General features: G+C 42.0%; 2 protein-coding genes across 4 annotated transcripts in view; both read left to right on the forward strand.

Annotated features, from left to right (window-relative positions):
* Window positions 1-6,449, forward strand: part of PIR (pirin) — a 40,215-nt gene extending 33,766 nt beyond the window's left edge. For all 3 annotated transcript variants that reach the window (XM_077343183.1, XM_077343185.1, XM_077343184.1), the window contains exons 7-10: window positions 43-87; window positions 722-804; window positions 4,498-4,564; window positions 6,013-6,449. In XM_077343183.1, coding sequence (XP_077199298.1) covers window positions 43-87; window positions 722-804; window positions 4,498-4,564; window positions 6,013-6,128 — 311 coding nt within the window. In that variant the 3' untranslated portion in view covers window positions 6,129-6,449. The remainder of the gene's footprint in view (window positions 1-42; window positions 88-721; window positions 805-4,497; window positions 4,565-6,012) is intronic.
* A 140-nt stretch (window positions 6,450-6,589) lies between these two features.
* Window positions 6,590-16,900, forward strand: part of VEGFD (vascular endothelial growth factor D) — a 28,269-nt gene continuing 17,958 nt past the window's right edge. Inside the window, exon 1 of the mRNA XM_077343182.1 lies at window positions 6,590-7,341. Coding sequence (XP_077199297.1) covers window positions 7,258-7,341 — 84 coding nt within the window. The 5' untranslated portion in view covers window positions 6,590-7,257. The remainder of the gene's footprint in view (window positions 7,342-16,900) is intronic.

Below are 16,900 nucleotides of genomic sequence, written 5' to 3' on the forward strand. Positions count from 1 at the left end.
TGCTGTAAAACTAATCCTATATATTTTGTCATTGTATTTTAGGCTGGACAGCCTTTATTTACACCCTTTCTGGTAATGTGTACATTGGTAAGTTTCTTGTTGAACCTTCTCAGTAATTCAGAGAATTTATTCTATCTTTAAACATTTTTTTCTTTCAAAACCAGATAAACATAGAAGTTAGGCTGTTTTTAACATTTAATGTGCAATGGATTTAAAGAACATTTGTTTTCTATGTAGAACTATCGTCTTTTCAATCATTATTAATGAACCAATAACATTAGTTTCTGATATTTTGTTACCCCCTGTTGCCTGAGCCCAGCATACCTGAGGGACTTTTCTACCGGATATGTCTCCCTCAGTAAAGAGTTACACATGAAATCCTGCAAATACATTTGTTTCCAGAGGTACTAGATGAAAAATGACTTAAATAACAGCAACTGTGCATACAATGATTATCAGGCCCAAACTAATGCCAGATGTCCCATATTTTTAAAGAAATACCCCTTATTTCACTCTGCTACTACTGAATAGGCAAAGTGACTGCATAAAATAAGCCTTAAGACATTTGAAATTTTGCTTTGTAATGCATGTGGAAGATTTGTTTTATCAATTTACTGAATGGATATCAAGTATAAGTTATGATATATGTAAAGAAACATGTTAAAATAATCTATTAACTATCTCAGATTATTAGCACTTTTAAAATATGTTATTTTCAAAGGTCCTACCGATGATCAGCAAAAAGTAGAACCCCATCACACTGCTGTGTTGGATGATGGTGACTGTGTACAAGTGGAAAACAAGGTATTTGGAAGTGGTTCATGTGTCTGGTAGAGTTTGAGTTTGATACATACCGTATTTGCCGGCGTATAAGACGACCCCCCAACATTTCCACTCAAAATATAGAATTTGTCACCATTGTATAGCCGGAGCGTGACCTCAGCGCCTCCGGCCTGCCCCTGCATCTCCCTGTGTGTGACCCGCACTAGTGTGCAAGTGCGCATGTGCGACCTCTGCGTAGATAAGGGGCGGGCCAGAGTGCCGCTGTTTCCCGCCGACCATAACGGGCTGAAAAGGCTGGCACCCGTCTCGCTGCTGATGCTCGCCGCAGCCGCGCTGATGAACCGCCGCGGTCACGCTAGTTACCGCACAATACTGGATGGTATGTAAAATGAGGTGGGCTGGCATCGGGAGGCCACTATGGGCAGCTATAGGATGACCCCCCCACTTGGAGGAATGTTTTTCAGGGGGGAAAAGTAGTCTTATACGCCAGCAAATAGGGTAAATAATAAATTATATATATACATATATACATACACACACACACACACACACACACACACACACACACACACACACACACATATATATATATATATATATATATATATATACATACACACACACACACACACACACATACATATACATATACATATACATATACATATACATATATATATATATCCCCTATGCAAGGACCGGGTCATATCTGACCCTTGGGGCGACGCCCTCCAGCGTTTTCATGGCAGACTCAATACGGGGTGGTTTGCCAGTGCCTTCCCCAGTCATTACCGTTTACCCCCCAGCAAGCTGGATACTCATTTTACCGACCTTGGAAGGATGGAAGGCTGAGTCAACCTCGAGCTGGCTGCTGGGATTGAACTCCCAGCCTCATGGGCAGACAGCATTTCTTCAGACAGCATTTTTGCCGCCTTACCACCCTGCGCCACAAGAGGCTCAACATAGACAAAAGAGCATCCAATTATAAACAACCATGGGAGGGGAAAAGGATTAGGAAAACAGCAGCTGAATTTGTTTTCTTCTTTCTAAATTCTTATGTTAAGTGCTATGGGTGATATTAAATCACTTGGCTGTTTGTTTGTTTTTAAAGCTCTTCATCAAGTCATAGACTCCCCGTTTTATGCTAATTTATATTTTCATAGTGATTATAGAATGGGGTGTGTGTGTGTGTGTGTGTATTTTTCAGGTGGTCTTCCTATAGAATTGAGTCATAAACCAAGGTCTTTTTCCAGAGAAAACAAAAGCTGAGTAGTTACGTCTTGGACAGACAATTATGTTGGTTATGTGTTCAACTACCCCTTTCATTTCATATATTCAGCACAGCTGCACAGGAGAGTAGAACAAGTTGATATTAAATTGCAATCCTGTACAGAATTACTTCAGCCTAAACTGAATGAAAGCAATAGCTTTTCGCTGGAGTAACTCCACATAGGATTCTATTGTCATCTTTTCATGTTCTAGCTCAGTTAATGCGTAATCTGCAAAGAACATGAAAAATACAACAGTGATTTCAGTACTCAAATGGCTGAAGCATAAGCCTATAGCATCTTCTGTACTGTCAGTTGTTAATGTGCCTCCATTCCTCCAAAATTATCATTACTATGTCTCTGTTTGCTGCATTTTATGATCCATTTAACCTTTAAAAGTTGGCTGTTTCTACATTCCTGTTGAATCAGTTTCATCATTTTCATACTAAAAATGTGTTGGCTAGAAAACAGTGTAGTTCTTTTTAATGGGAAAGAGTGTTTTAATGTGGAAGAAGGAAATAATATTGACATAAGTTTCAAGGTCTTTAAAAATTGTATTATTTCTGTAATTAAATGTGTCTGATATGATCCAAATGTTATGTCCCAAGGCAGTTTTATAATACTAAGCAATAGCTGTCCATAAAAGAGCAGTAGATCATTTTGTTGCAATTCTTTCCTTGTTAAATAGCAAGCTATGCTACTTTAATGAGCCTCTTGTGGCGCAGAGTGGTAAGGCAGTGACATGCTATCTGAAGCTCTGCCCATGAGGCTGGTAGTTCGATCCCAGCAGCTGGCTCAAGGTTGACTCAGCCTTCCATCCTTCTGAGGTCGGTAAAATGAGTACCCAGCTTGCTAGGGGGGTAAACGGTAATGACTGGGGAAGGCACTGGCAAACCACCCCGTATTGAGTCTGCCATGAAAACGCTAGAGGGCGTCACCCCAAGGGTCAGACATGACTCGGTGCTTGCACAGGGGATACCTTTACCTATGCTACTTTAACACAGCCAGAACTTGTGGCAGTGACCCTTTGTTGATAAGGCAACACTGCAAGCTCTTGCTACAAGTCCTGAACTAGATTTCTATGTGGCTCTTAAGAAGCCTTTTGTATCTTCAGGAGAGCAGTAGAAAGCTTCCAGGAAGTTTTCACTGTGAGCCCACCAATTCTGATTGGTAAAACCAAGGACTTTTTCCTTACCTGGGTTTTCATCTGGCTCATTTGGGCATCTTCAGCTCTTTTTCCAGGGAGCTCCCTCTTGCAGGGTGGTTGGTTCAGTAGTTTGAATTGCAAGGATTGATTGGTGTAACCCTTATATCAGTGACACCTGCCCTGCAGCTCACAGAGAGCCACATTTGCAATCATCATCGACCAGAAGAGCCACATTTGCTCCAATCCCTGGCATGTTGTCAGGCCCTTAGGGATGCTCTCAGCTTACCCATTCTTCCATCAGTAGCTGTTTCAAGGTGGGAAACCACCTGACAGCCACACATCCTTCCACACAATGGCTTTGTTCATGTTACTGGAATATGGAGTGGGTGCAACATTAGGCAACAATATTCAGAAGAGCCACAAGGGGGATGCCTGAGAGTCTTGTGGTTCCTGAGCTATGGGGTATCATTGCTGTTGATGATGTTTTGATGATGTTTCGACCCTTCTCAACTCTGAGGACTGGTATATACATTCACGCAACTGGTAATTTTGTATATATTGTGGGGCAATAGGCACAGATTATGCAGTGAAGATAATGCATACATGCATCTGTACACGTGCCTGATAGCTTGAGAGGTAAAGTTCATACAAATTGGGCATATCCATATGCCCATTTATCCAGGCACAATGTATATGTTGGTTAGAGATGCATGTGTGCATGATGGCCCCTTCCCTCCAGTGTGTAGAAGATAAAGATTTTGGTGAATGTGTGAACCAATTTAGTGAACAAATTGCATTCTCAGATCCCTTTTTGTCACTAGCTTTTGGGTAGCTAAACACACACAATTTCCTCCTCTAATCTATATCATTAACATATAGTTGTGTATTTGACAGAAACGTTTGTATGGTCCATAATATTGTATTTAAATCTGGATCTCACCTCAGGCATAGATTCATCAAAGTGCTGATTATGATTACAGAAGCAGCTGAGAATGGAACTAAAATGCTATGAGAAAAACATGGCGATACCCATCTTTGTGTTTGCATTCCATGCTATCAGAGACAGGTGCAGATGTTTGCAAAGGAGAACCGGCAGCTCAAAAAGAGTGTTTCATCCTTTCCCTACCTCCAAATTTCCCCCGCAAATTCCCTTGGCTATTTCCTCCCACATTATTTCCCAAGGCAAGATCATTTTAATCAGTACTGATACTGAAGTATTAAATCTCTGTTATGTTGAAAAAATTACATAAAAAAAATAATTATATGCAATTGATTGACATGTTCCATTAATTGATTTAGGATTCCACAATAAGCCATTTCGTCTTAATTGCTGGTGAGCCAATTAAGGAAGCTGTAGTACAACATGGTAAGCATTTATTACTTAAACTGCTTCCTTTTTAATCAACCTGCTGTTCTTTCAGTAACAGTTCCCTTGGAGTCCCTTTTTTCATTGCTAAGTCTGTTCTTGAATGTCAGTAGCTTTTATGGTGTTCTATATCTTTTTATGAGATACATATAATTAATGAAGCATGAGGTCGTGGATATTTGAACTTTTACAGAGAATTATGTCGTGAACACACATAAAAATATCACTGTGATGACTCCATGGTTTTGAGAGATTTTGAACTATAGACAACTTTCCTAGACTCTCTAAAGAGGTTTTCAGGCTCAAGATGAAATGTATAATATGTGTCTTGAATGTGCCAACATTTATTTGTATACCTCATTACCGTATATTTGAAAATATGTGGAGAAGTAAAGTTGGTATTCAGATCTGAAATGTGATGTTAAAGGTATTGTCAAGTTTAATTCCAATATCTCAGTGTTCAAGACACAGTGGCCATGGTGCAGAAACACTCACCAAAGGAATGTCAAATAAGTTAAACTGAAAGGCTCACTTTGTTTAACTGTCTGAACACACGAGACTTCATTGTAACTGAATCAGACCTTTGTTTCATTGTCTGTTCTGACCGGACGATCTGAGGTAGAGGAGTGTTTCCTAGCCACACCCAAATAAGGAATGCACCTGGGACTTTGAACTTACAAAGGACATGCCTTGCCACTCAGTGCAGTCTTCACTGTCATGCACATCTTCAATATGTAGCCTTCTCCATTATAAAAACCATTGTCACAATCAAAACCTAAAAGGCAAATTACGGTGTTAGAAAGAGGAGTAATGAGCTCCCAGAACAGCCGAGGGCCCTGATGGCACTAACCGTGTTCCGCAGGGCCTGTAAGACAGAGTTCTTACACCAGTCGTTCGATTGAGGTCAGGCTGAGGAAAATCTTCGCCTCCCCCTCCAGTGCTCCGATAGCCTATTATATCATCCCTGGATATAGACTGCAGTCAGTTGAAGGCATGGTGGGTGTACTGGGCTTGGGGGGAGGGTGGGAGGAGGGCTAATTAATGCTTTATTGAATCTTCTGTATTGTATTTTAATGGATGTTGTTAGCCGCCACAAGCTAGCTGGCTAAGATTGGTTTCCTAGAAGTCAAATAAATAATAATATAAAGCTTTTGTTGGTTCTAAAGGTGTTACTGGATTTGTACTCCCTTGTATGTGTATGAGACCCCTCAAGTTTTCCTGTATCCTGTATGAGGCATGAATGAAAGAATGTGTCTGATAATGCTGTTCTCATGTAAAGGTGATCTTGATGTCACTACCCGTTATAGCTGAGCTTTATAAATGGACTTCATGACCAGAAGAAATGAGGGGAGAATAGATGATTACAAGACCTGGTTTGAAGGTTGTAGTCTGGAGGCTGCAGTTATAGATTAAGAATGGAGTCAAGATTTTTCTTCCCTTGTCCTTAGGTCCATTTGTGATGAACACACAGGAAGAAATTCTGCAAGCGATTGATGACTACAGGAATGCTAGAAATGGATTTGAGAGGGCAACCACTTGGAAATCTAAGATTGGGAACAAATGAATGGCTGTGGTAGATCTGCGACGGGCCAGTTCCATGTTTGCAGCTGTGTATCTTGAGCCCTCTTTCCTTGACTTATGCAGCAGCCCCACTGGGCCTACTGGAGCTAATAATGTGGCTTTGTTGGGCTGAGACCGAACTATAAAGCAACAATCTATATAGAACCAAAGTTAACCATTAGAACTGCTAGCAATGGGAATATATGTGACTTTCCTTGTAATATGAAAACATTATTACTTTTTCTGCAATGTTTCTCTGAATGCTTGTTTTACATTTACAGGTCTTTTAAAAAGGCTTTTAATAAATGAATGGCCCTCTGAAAAATGGTCAAAAGTGTTTTGCAATGTAGAAAATATAGAAGTATTTCTGTGTGTGTGTGTGTGTGTGTGTGTGTGTGTGAGAGAGAGAGAGAGAGAGAGAGAGAGAGAGAGAGAGAGAGAGAGATTCTGTGCTGGAGTTTCATGTTTCATTCAGGTAACTGTCGTTAAAATGATGGCAGCCTATGCTGCATCAGTTACTTTAGTAGGTGCTGCACCATTGGTAGGGGTGAAACAGGATCACAGCCAAAATGTGACTGTGTCTAATTTCTGCCAGTGTCTGTATCTGATTTAAACTACAAGCTTCTGCAGGCTTCCATGAGGGCTGTGAAAAAAAGTTTCACTACAGAGTTGGATTTCAGCTCTCTGGCTCACAACATTGGCTGTGGTACGGCCATCTGAAAAGGCAGCTATAACTTGGAGCACCAAAACCTCAGCAGATCTGAACATTTTTGAAACCACAAATAAATAATGATTTTCTAATTGTGTCTAGGTGGGAGATGGATTGAGTTTATGATCTGGAACGCTTGTTTTCCTGCTTCTGGGAATACAGACTTTTTGTTTGGTTTCTTTATCTTAAAAGTCTCAACCGAAAATAAAGCACCATCATTTCAGTAATTTCTCATTTAAAAAGAAACCCTCTGCCATTGTTGTTTTTTACTGTCTCATTATCAGAAAAGTGGAGAAACATTCTGGACATGTGCTCGATGGGTTTTTTTCCTAAACAGTTCTTGGAGAAATGCATTTCGAAACGGATTTCTTCTCCAGCTGTATGATAGCAACCGTGTAGCAAAGTGTGGATTTTAAAAACAAGGATGTACAAGCTGTGGACAACTGTGAACGTGTTCATGGTATCCTTTCTGCATCTGCTGCAGGGTTCTGAGTCTGATTCTGCAAAGGTAGGTTGACTTAAACTTATTAGAGCTTTACATTGAAGTGGATCAGTGTGTTTTGACATAGCATGGATGCTCCTGTCTTTTGAACTCTCCTGGGGCCTTGTATACTACATAAATATATAACCAAATGTATAAAATAGCATGTACAAAATGGCATCAGTAGGGATGCCAGCCTCCAGGTGGGACCTGGAGATCCCCCAGAATTACAGCTCATCTCCAGACTACAGAGATCAGTCCCCCTGGAGAAAATTGATGCTTTGGAGGGTGGACTCTGTGGCATGATACGCACACACACACAATACCTTTATTGGCATAAAGCAGAGTAGCAAAATGAACAGAGACTATCGGGATACATCAATCAGTTTAAGTTTAAAAATTGAAGACCAAAATTCAGCCATAATAAAAGTGACATTGGCATCCTTATCACTCAATAAAAATTGGCAGATCAGGTCTTTTGAATGCAAAGATCTTCTGTTTGACACATCCTGTGTTTCCTTTATGTGTTATGTTTGGGAAATTGTGGGTTGCTGCTGGCTTTAAGCTGCACTGAGTGATAAAAATGAATTTAAGATTCATCTAAGATGCTAGAAACTGCAGGAATGTTTTGACGGCAAGGGTGTTGCTCTCCGAAGCTCTGATGTAGAACAAGTTAAATAGGAAAAGTCTGCACAGTTTCCTTAGTATAACTTCCAAGAGCTTACATAGATGACACTATCTTTATATTTTTTTAAAAAGTGTTGGTATTTTCATGTGATAATCCTGTTCTGTCCACACTAGAGAAAACAAAACTGTTACTAAATTAAATGTTTGGCAGCGGAACAAAACAGGCCCCAGGGCATTAATGCTGCTCAAGGAGAGAATGGCAAATGTATTCCAGAAGCAGACAGGAAACATAACAATATTGGTCAGTTGGAAAAAAAGACACCTTGTGCTTCATGCTGTCGTGGAACTTAACTTTTGTTTGTTCTCTCTCAGATGATTTATTTTTTGTATGGGTTTTCTAAGCACTCTTACTTTACCCTTCTTCACTTCTGACAACGTTATGGCTGCAATCCCATGTTTGCTTAATCCTTCCTGCACAAACTGGGGTTTTCTTCAACACAGAGTTAGTCCCTAAGAAATTGCATACAAGGAACCATGGTTAAATCTCTAGGCTTTGAAATCATTCATTTTTAACAGCCTAATTTCACATAATGTGTATACATTATAAGACCGTGATGCTGTTAGTGAAGTGGGAAAATGATCTAATACCCAATTATTATTAGTTTATGGATAATGGATCCATGAATAGGATTAATTAGTAATTACGTTGGGTTAAGGAGAACACCCTTTATTTAGAGGATTTTTAGTTTCTTCAGTAGTGTAGTTACTTTGAAGTGTTCCCTCGTGAATATCCCCTTTAGTGGTCTCATTTACAGTGTCTCTTTAGTGAAGGCTATACTAACTGCTTTTTCTGTATCATATTACAAATTATTGGCTGTGTTTCCTGTTCAGGAGAACTTCACAAAACGTACAGCCAGCCCAGCATGTTTCCTTATAATACTGTGACAAGTACAGGCATGTGTTTAGCAAGGCAAAGACAGAGAATCTGCTTCTGTGCTGCAGGCAAACAGATGAAAGACTGTAGTAATTGGACCAGGATGTTTTGGGGTTTAAATACAGTTCAGTATAAGCTCTTGTCCAGTTTAATCCAGTAGTGCCCGTAGACCCAATCTCTGGAGGGATCTCAGAAGGCCTATAATGTATGTGCAGCAGAGTCTTGCAGGCGTGTTCTAACCTGAGTTTCACATAGTGGTATTGACTCTGAGTCTCAAGGAGAGCCACATTTGCAGTCACCGTCAACCAAAAGAGCCACAATGACTTTCTTCCCTACCTTGAGGCCTGCACCTAAGACTGGCTCACAGTTTGCCCATTCTTCCCCGTTGTTTCAAGGTGGGTATAGCTTACCAACCACAGAATTCCCACTCTGGAACTGAGAAAGGAACGGAGCTGATTGAATGGCAAAGACTGGCAGCTACGGTGTTTAAGAATCTTTTAACAGCATTAAGTGTTGTTAACTTGTTTTTAATTATCTTTGTTATTTAAATTGTTGTATACCAGCCCAAGACAGCTATGCCAAGATGGGCGGTCATAAAATTCAGATGAATAAATAGATCCACAAGTCCCACTGTGCAATGGCCTGAACAGTGTTCAGAAAAGCCACATGTGGCACTTGAGTCACAAAGTGTGTATCACTGCTATTGTATCTTCTAAGGCAGGGGTGGGTAAACTGTGGCCCTCCAGATGGCAGGGGTTCATGGGAATTGTAGTCCATGGACATTTGGAGGACCACAGGTTGACCACCCCTGTTCTAAGGTTCTTGACAAATGGCTAAACACAGCGCTTAATATTAAAGGGGGAGGGTGCTGGTCCATGAGGATTATTCAGCACATGAGGCTGACTTCAGATTATTGGTGTCCCAAGGTCAGTATTATCTTCTCTGACTGGCAGCTGTCTCAAGCAGAGATCTTTCTGATTCTTTCTTTAAACTGGAGATGCTAAGTATTCTGCATACATGAACCTCCCCTTCTCTTTTATCATCACAGAAGTATTATGAAAGTTAGGCAGAGGGTTAGTGATTGGCCTGATGCCTCTAAGTTAGCTTCATAGCCAAGTATGGTTTGAATCCGGTGTCCAGTACACTAATAAGACCACACAGGCCTTCCCAGAAGCCAGGGAAGGCAAGACACTTAGCAGGGGGGCTGCTTCACCTTCTTAGGGCATGACTGTGGCCCAACAAACCAATATCCTGTTACATTAACAGAAATTGGCATGTCAACTCTACACAGCTGATCAAGCACAAAAGGAAAGATGGCATTTCCTTTAATCTAAGCTAGGACTTGTACATCTCCAACTTGGCATCACACTAAATAAACAAAAGCCATCTTATCATGTGCATATTATTTCAGCTAATAAGTATGAGCAGGCCTATTTACCAGGGCCTTCTGGAGCAGGATGTGGCAAGGGGAGTTGTCACAGTTTGATCTGAGGAAAGGAATACAACATTTTTCAAAAGCACTAAACATGGAGAGGAGCTGAAAGCAACACCCATTCTGGGGGCTGAATTCAGTTTCCAGCTCTGGGTAATCAGGTGGCTGCCAAATAGGCCCCAGTCCAAACAAGCCGGTGGCCTTGCTGAGGCAGTCCAGACTTCCTGATTAAAGGGGGGGGCGGGGGGGGATGATGGCAGGATTTCAAGCCTGTTAGTTCATAGAACTTGTTTTTCATTCTCCAAGACATAAATACACAAGTGGAAATAAAGCCAAAACAATGTTCCAGGGCTGCTGAGATGAGAACTGTCTTCCCAACTATGACTTAGTGTGTTCTTGTCTTAAGTGTTAGCATGCTTTGTATAGTAGAAACATGATCAATTAACACATTTATTGCCTTTTTGTAATCCCATGGTTTCTCTGTGGCTAAAATGATGAGCAGCTATTTAAAAAATGGGGTTATTTCTGGAAGTGGATCATTTCCCTACAAATATTTTCCACCACGTCACAGGAAGCAAGGTGTTTTCTTCAGTCTTCTGTTTAAAATAGAAAAGACAGGTAATGTGTATTATTATTATCCCACATTGCATCTCTATTACTTGTCAGCTAGGGAGGCAACCTAAGAAGGCTTGTTTATTCATGAGAATGAGCAGAAGAAAAGTCTTTCTTTTTTTGCCTGTTTAATGCAATAAAATTGTATTGGATTTTCTTGATGTCACAAACTTATGACTAAGCAAAGAGAGACTGAAGACAGCAACTAAGGAAATAAGAATAGCTGTCAACTCTCAGGGATCCCACATTGAAATGCTTTACATTAGTAACCAGCAAGATCCTTGCATCTGTGGGTTGATCCTTGGTGCTTTAATTAAAAAATCGCAGGCATTTTAGTAATACCAGGACTACTCACATCCTGTGCAGATGCCAAGTTAAGGCATTTGCAATATAGTGCCATAGTGTGGCCCTGTCAGCTTTGAAAATGGACTGGAAAAACCTTTAATGGGGTTTCCTGGGGTGTCTTCCATCCAAACACTAACCAGGGCTGACCCCACTTAGCTTCTGGGATCTGAGAAGATCAGGTTAAGCTGGACTATTCAGGTTAAGGATAAGTTCTGCCCCAAAATTATGTCAGAGTCAGTACAGTGAAATAGAAAAATACCATCCAGAGTTCCTGTTCTATTAAATTTGGAAAATAAAACTCATTATTCCAATACCCTTGTGTATATGTTGTGGGCCTCGTTTGGAATGCATTATATAGCTACAGTCACTAGATCTCAAAAAACATTGTAGATATGGAAAAGGAGAACTGAAATGGTTAATCAGGTGGAGCACAATCACTTTAAGGAAAGGCTAAAGAGACAGGGCAAATTAGTTTAGAAAAATATTTTTTTTGCAGGGCATAAACTTATGCATGGAGAAATTGGATAGAGAAGATTTTCCCTCTTGTTCTCCATATACTACTATTTGGAGGGCCTCAGTGTAGATTACGGGTCACAGGTTCAGGCTGAACTAAGGCATACAATGCATCATTAGCTTGTGGAATTGACTGCCGCAGGATGTATTTTATAGTAGTGGTTACCATGGCTGGTAGTTAAATGGGGCTATACTGCCTCTGCATCCCAGTTGCTAGGGCTTTGAACTATGTCTCCTGCTTTCAAGTTATCTGGGGTATCTGAAAAGCTGGATAGTAAATTGGATGCAACATTGGGGGTTAAAAGTACTCTAAGATATCACACAATAAAGGTAGGGTCACTCCAGATCAATTCTTCTTGCTGCAGAAGGAAAATTTAAATAGCCCCAAATCCAAACGGAAATCGCATTCTGTGTAGACGGCAGGGACTGAATCGACCTGGGATTGGAATAAAAGCTCCATGCAGTTTACACCCTGGTCTACCCATACTGGCTCAAAATTTACTTCCAGTCCCAATTCAAGATACTAGAACTGACCTAGCATGCCTTAAGGACTACCTACCACATATCTTTAAATAGGACAGGGTCCTATTAAATAAAAGAGTAAGGCTACCTGGGGAGGAGTTAGGGCGGGCCCTGTCCAGGATAAAAACTCAGAGAGCCCAATCAGGAGCCGCAAAGCGGCTCCTGATTGGGCCCTCCGAGTGTCCATCCAGGGCCAAGCAGCCAATGGGGAGGCGCGCAAAGTGCCTTCCTATTGGCCCCTCACCAGGACAGGCCAAAATTCCATTCACCCAGCCCAGTCTGGCTGCCAGTCTGCTCCTGACCACCAAAGGGAGAGGAGGTCAGTAGGGCTGCCAAGGGGGATGAGAACAGAGGCTGCGCCAGCCCTTTTTGCCCAAAGGCTGTCCTAACTGTCATGTCCAACTGCAAATGGCCTCAGAACCCTGACAGAGCTGGCAGGAGGCTGCAGAGAGCTCCCCCTCCCCCCCTCCAGGCCTGCTGCGAAGGAGCCTCTGACAGGCCCTGACTGAGGGGAGGAGGCCTTTCCAAGAGCAACGCAGGGGAGCCTGAGGGCCTTCCTTTTGAGGGGGGGGGGAACTTTCCCCTTCTGCCAAACAGTTGCCTGACAGGGAGGCCACAGAAAAGCCCCTTCTCAATTAAAATACTGCTCTGCCCGGAGGTTAGACACAGCCAAGCCATGTGTCTTTCTTCTTTGCAACTCTCTACAGATTTGAGGCCACTGCACAGCGTTATTCTGCAGAGGAAGCTGGCTCTTTTGTCTCCTGTTTCATCTGCACAACAACCCTGTGCAGTAGGCCTCAAGTCTTTCAATTCAACAACAACCTGTGTGGGAAGCCTTAAATGTTTCTTCTCTACCACAACCCTGTCCAAAGTAGCCCTTTCTGCCTGGGGAGCTGATCTTTATACTCTGCAGGTGAGCTGTAATCCCAGGAGCTCTCCAGGCCACACCTGTAGGTAGGCTACCCCTGGGTTGGAAATATTCCTGGAGGTTTGGAGGTGGGACTTCAAAATCATACAATGCGTCAGAGTCCAGCCTTCAAATGAGCCATTTTTGCCTGCAGTTGGGAGGGAGTGGTGCAGGTGTGTCCCTCCTGGCCTATGGGTTATGGCCAGCACTTATCAGCAACTGTTTGTATTCTGGGGCGCAGACAGGCAGACCAACATCAGTCCTGTGAGTCTGGAAAGTGCAGGAAGATCTAAATAAATATTTACAGCCTGAAACTAAATAGAGAACAAGTAAATGTCTGGAGATACATCGTAACTGAAATAGTAACCGGCAAATAACCTTGGCCTGGCAAATAAAAAAAAACAGTATTAAAAACCTTACTAAGGTCAAGACTGCTGTGCACAGTCTTCCTCTTAGGGTTGCCAGCTTCCCTGTGAGGCTCGCTACCCCACCTCCCTCATGGGGAGTCTGCTATGGGGAGAGAAGGCAAAGACGATTGGAAAATGCTTTGAGACACCTGAGGCCTGTTGAGACACCTGAGGCCTGCTGGGTCACTGCGGCCCATTCCCAGTTCTCTCAGATCTCTCACAGCCCCACATACCTCACAGGTTGACTATTGTGGAGAGACAAATGGAAAAGGTGTTTGTAAATCGCTTTGAGACTCCTTTGGGTAGTAAGCAATAGGGTCCAAAAATCTGTTCTTCTAAGGAGCAACCATGAAAGAAGCATGTGGGCACATAACATTTTACCAACAGTGAAAATATGGGAGACAGAAGGAACAGGGTGGACACCTGTGTACTGTGACTACCCTATGTGTATTAGGGCAGAGGGGCATTTCGGTGAATGTGACCTAATTCACACAAGATGGGAAATGACGCAGAACTGGGGGGAATTGGTTGCCATGTAATCTTCCCCTAAGAAGAGTCTCCAGTCTGATTTTCCCATCACATAGCTGAGGACATGGCTCTGGAAAGCTCCTCTGTAACCACTATGCCACAATTCCCAAAGGTCAGTCCTCTCCCACAATCAACGAACATTCCACAACACAGGTTCTTGACACCCATATATCCACACCCATGGCCTCATTTGCCACCATGCCACCACAACCTCCCACACAACACACATGACAACCCCATGCCCTTACAGACTGGACAACTCCTCCCCTTCCTCTTCCCACTGCCAAGCTCTAGTGCCCGTTGTATTCTTGGAGACAACGGGCTTTGCCCCTAGTTATTAACAATAATGCCCTTCCCACTTCTTTGAGTGGGCTTTGGGTGGTTCACAATCATCCATTTAAAACATCCACTGTAAAATAACAAAACATCATGGTTAATCAAAACAAGGTAGTAAAAAACATCTGAAATCTTAATCCAAAATTGTTAAAAATGGTGCCAGTCCTTAGACTTAGGAAAAGGTCAGCCAGAGAACTGGAGGGGACAGCTGGATGGGCTGGTAACAATTTCATTGTCCATTATCCAAAGGCCTGGCAGAACAGCTCCATTTTACAGGCCCTGAGGAACTGAAGCAAGTCCTGCAGAGCCCAGACCTTGGTTGGAAGCCTGTTCCACAAGGTGGGAGCCAGGGCAGAAAAGGCCTTTATCCTAGTTGGATTAGAGGCACTTCTTCCTTGGACCAGGGACAAGTAGCAGATTCCCATTTTGGCAACACAACTCCCTCCTGGAGGTATGAGAGAAGCAGTATGAACATATGTGTTCACCAAGGTCATTTTAGAGGTCCTGCTTTGGGTACTGTCTGAGGTTGGATGGATGGCAACACAAGAAAGAGCCTTTGTCGTTGCCAAATCTATGGCATTCCATTCCCAGGCAGATTTGTCAGTCTCCTTGTCCTTTTCTTTGGTGTCCACTCACTGATTCTCACTGACCCTCATTCCTATGTATGTGACGATTTGTTTTGTTTTGTGATAAGCTTATTTAAGTGTTTCGTTGTTGTTTGTCACCTTAGGGAAATGTTTTGAATAACAAATAGCTTAAAATGCTACTGCTTGCTTGGTATAGGGCAGCACACGCATATTTCAGTCCCTGTTTAAAATAGGTTTGTTGGCAACAATAATGTTTTGTCGAGCATAGTCAGGGGACTTGACCATGAGATAAGCCATCGATACTTTGCATAAATAGTCTGTTGATAAAACAAAGGAATGCATTCTGGACAGCCTACCGTATCAATGAACAGCAATTATTTCAATATAATGTAAGCACAGAGGTAAGTACCGTATGTTGTTTTGAGTCAGATCTACAGCCCAAGTTGTGCAGGATAGACCAGTAGAGAGCAGACAAGCTCTGGTTTAGTATGAAGAATCTGATTTGTATGAAAAAATCTATCTGGTAATCAGTTTCAATACATTCAAATGCCACTGAATCCTTCCGTATTTCCCACTCAGTTTTTTCTCCTGACTTCAAGTCTTTTCTTACATGAGGCTTAAAATGTAATCTGGTTTCTGATCTATTTCACATGAATGTGCAATCTGACTAATGCAAGCTTCATATTTGCAATCCAAACACATTTAAGCAAAAACACAAGAAAAAAGCTCTGAATATCCTCTGTGACATCAGAGGGATAGAACTCTCTTGCCCTCAATGTACTTTCAGGAATCCTTGTATGCATTGCTGATAGTTTGTGCTTAGGCTGCCAAGAAACCAGGAAAACCTCCAGCTTGTCTTGCTTTTGTACCTTTTTAACAGCAGCTATATTTGTAGAAATCAGCAGGGCAAGTTCTGCATAGCACCGAGATAAGTATGATCACTGGCTTATGTCTGCATTTCATCACTTCTCTGCCAGTGGAGGTTCCCCATATGAATGGGTTAGTATAAACAGACCCTACAAAAAAGTAATTATTTTGGAAAAGAAACCATTTATGCACTGATGTGTAGATAGACTAGTGGGCATGGACTGGAGAGTGCAATGTCCAAATCCCCATTCAGGCATGAAGGTCAGTGAGGCCAATTCTACACTTGCAGTAGAATGTGGTGAAATAATTCTGAGGTAATATCACTTTGGCTGAGAAGATTAATATTTTTCATGCTCCCTTGAGAGCAAACTTAGTTTAGCAGTTAAAGAATGGTGGCCTCTAATCCAGAGAACCCGATTTGATTCTCCACTCCTCCACATGTAGTCAGTTAGGTGTCCTTGGACTAGTCACAGTTCTCTGAGTTCTCTCAGGTTACCTACGTCAAAGGGTTATGGGGTGAGGAAGGGTAGATGATTATAAGCAATTGTGAGACACCTTCGGGTAGTAAAAAGTACAAAACCATCTTTTCTTCTGTAAAAATGTCCTGCAAATTAAAAATTTGCATCCGTCAGAAAAAAGGTAAGTCTAATCTAGTATTAGCAAGTGAGGTTGCTTCTGTTTATGCAACTAAAAGTGATGCCATGAAGTTTCATGGTGGCTTTTCCACTCCATTTTTTACTGTCACACTAGACAGCAGCCGGCAGCCAGAGATCGAAGAAAGGTCTATAGCAGGAGACTTAGTCCTCCTATGTAGTCGCCACTACCAATGGCAGCCACTGAACAGATCAAAACACAGATAATTTTGTGGTTTCTTTGGGAAAAGCATGAGATCTACGGTACAGAACCCTGAACAGTCTCTCCAATTCACTCTCCTTCCTCAACTGATGGCTCTATTGACATGTAAACTCT

The sequence above is a fragment of the Paroedura picta genome, chromosome 6 (assembly GCF_049243985.1).
Source record: "Paroedura picta isolate Pp20150507F chromosome 6, Ppicta_v3.0, whole genome shotgun sequence".
Classification (NCBI taxonomy): domain Eukaryota; kingdom Metazoa; phylum Chordata; class Lepidosauria; order Squamata; family Gekkonidae; genus Paroedura; species Paroedura picta.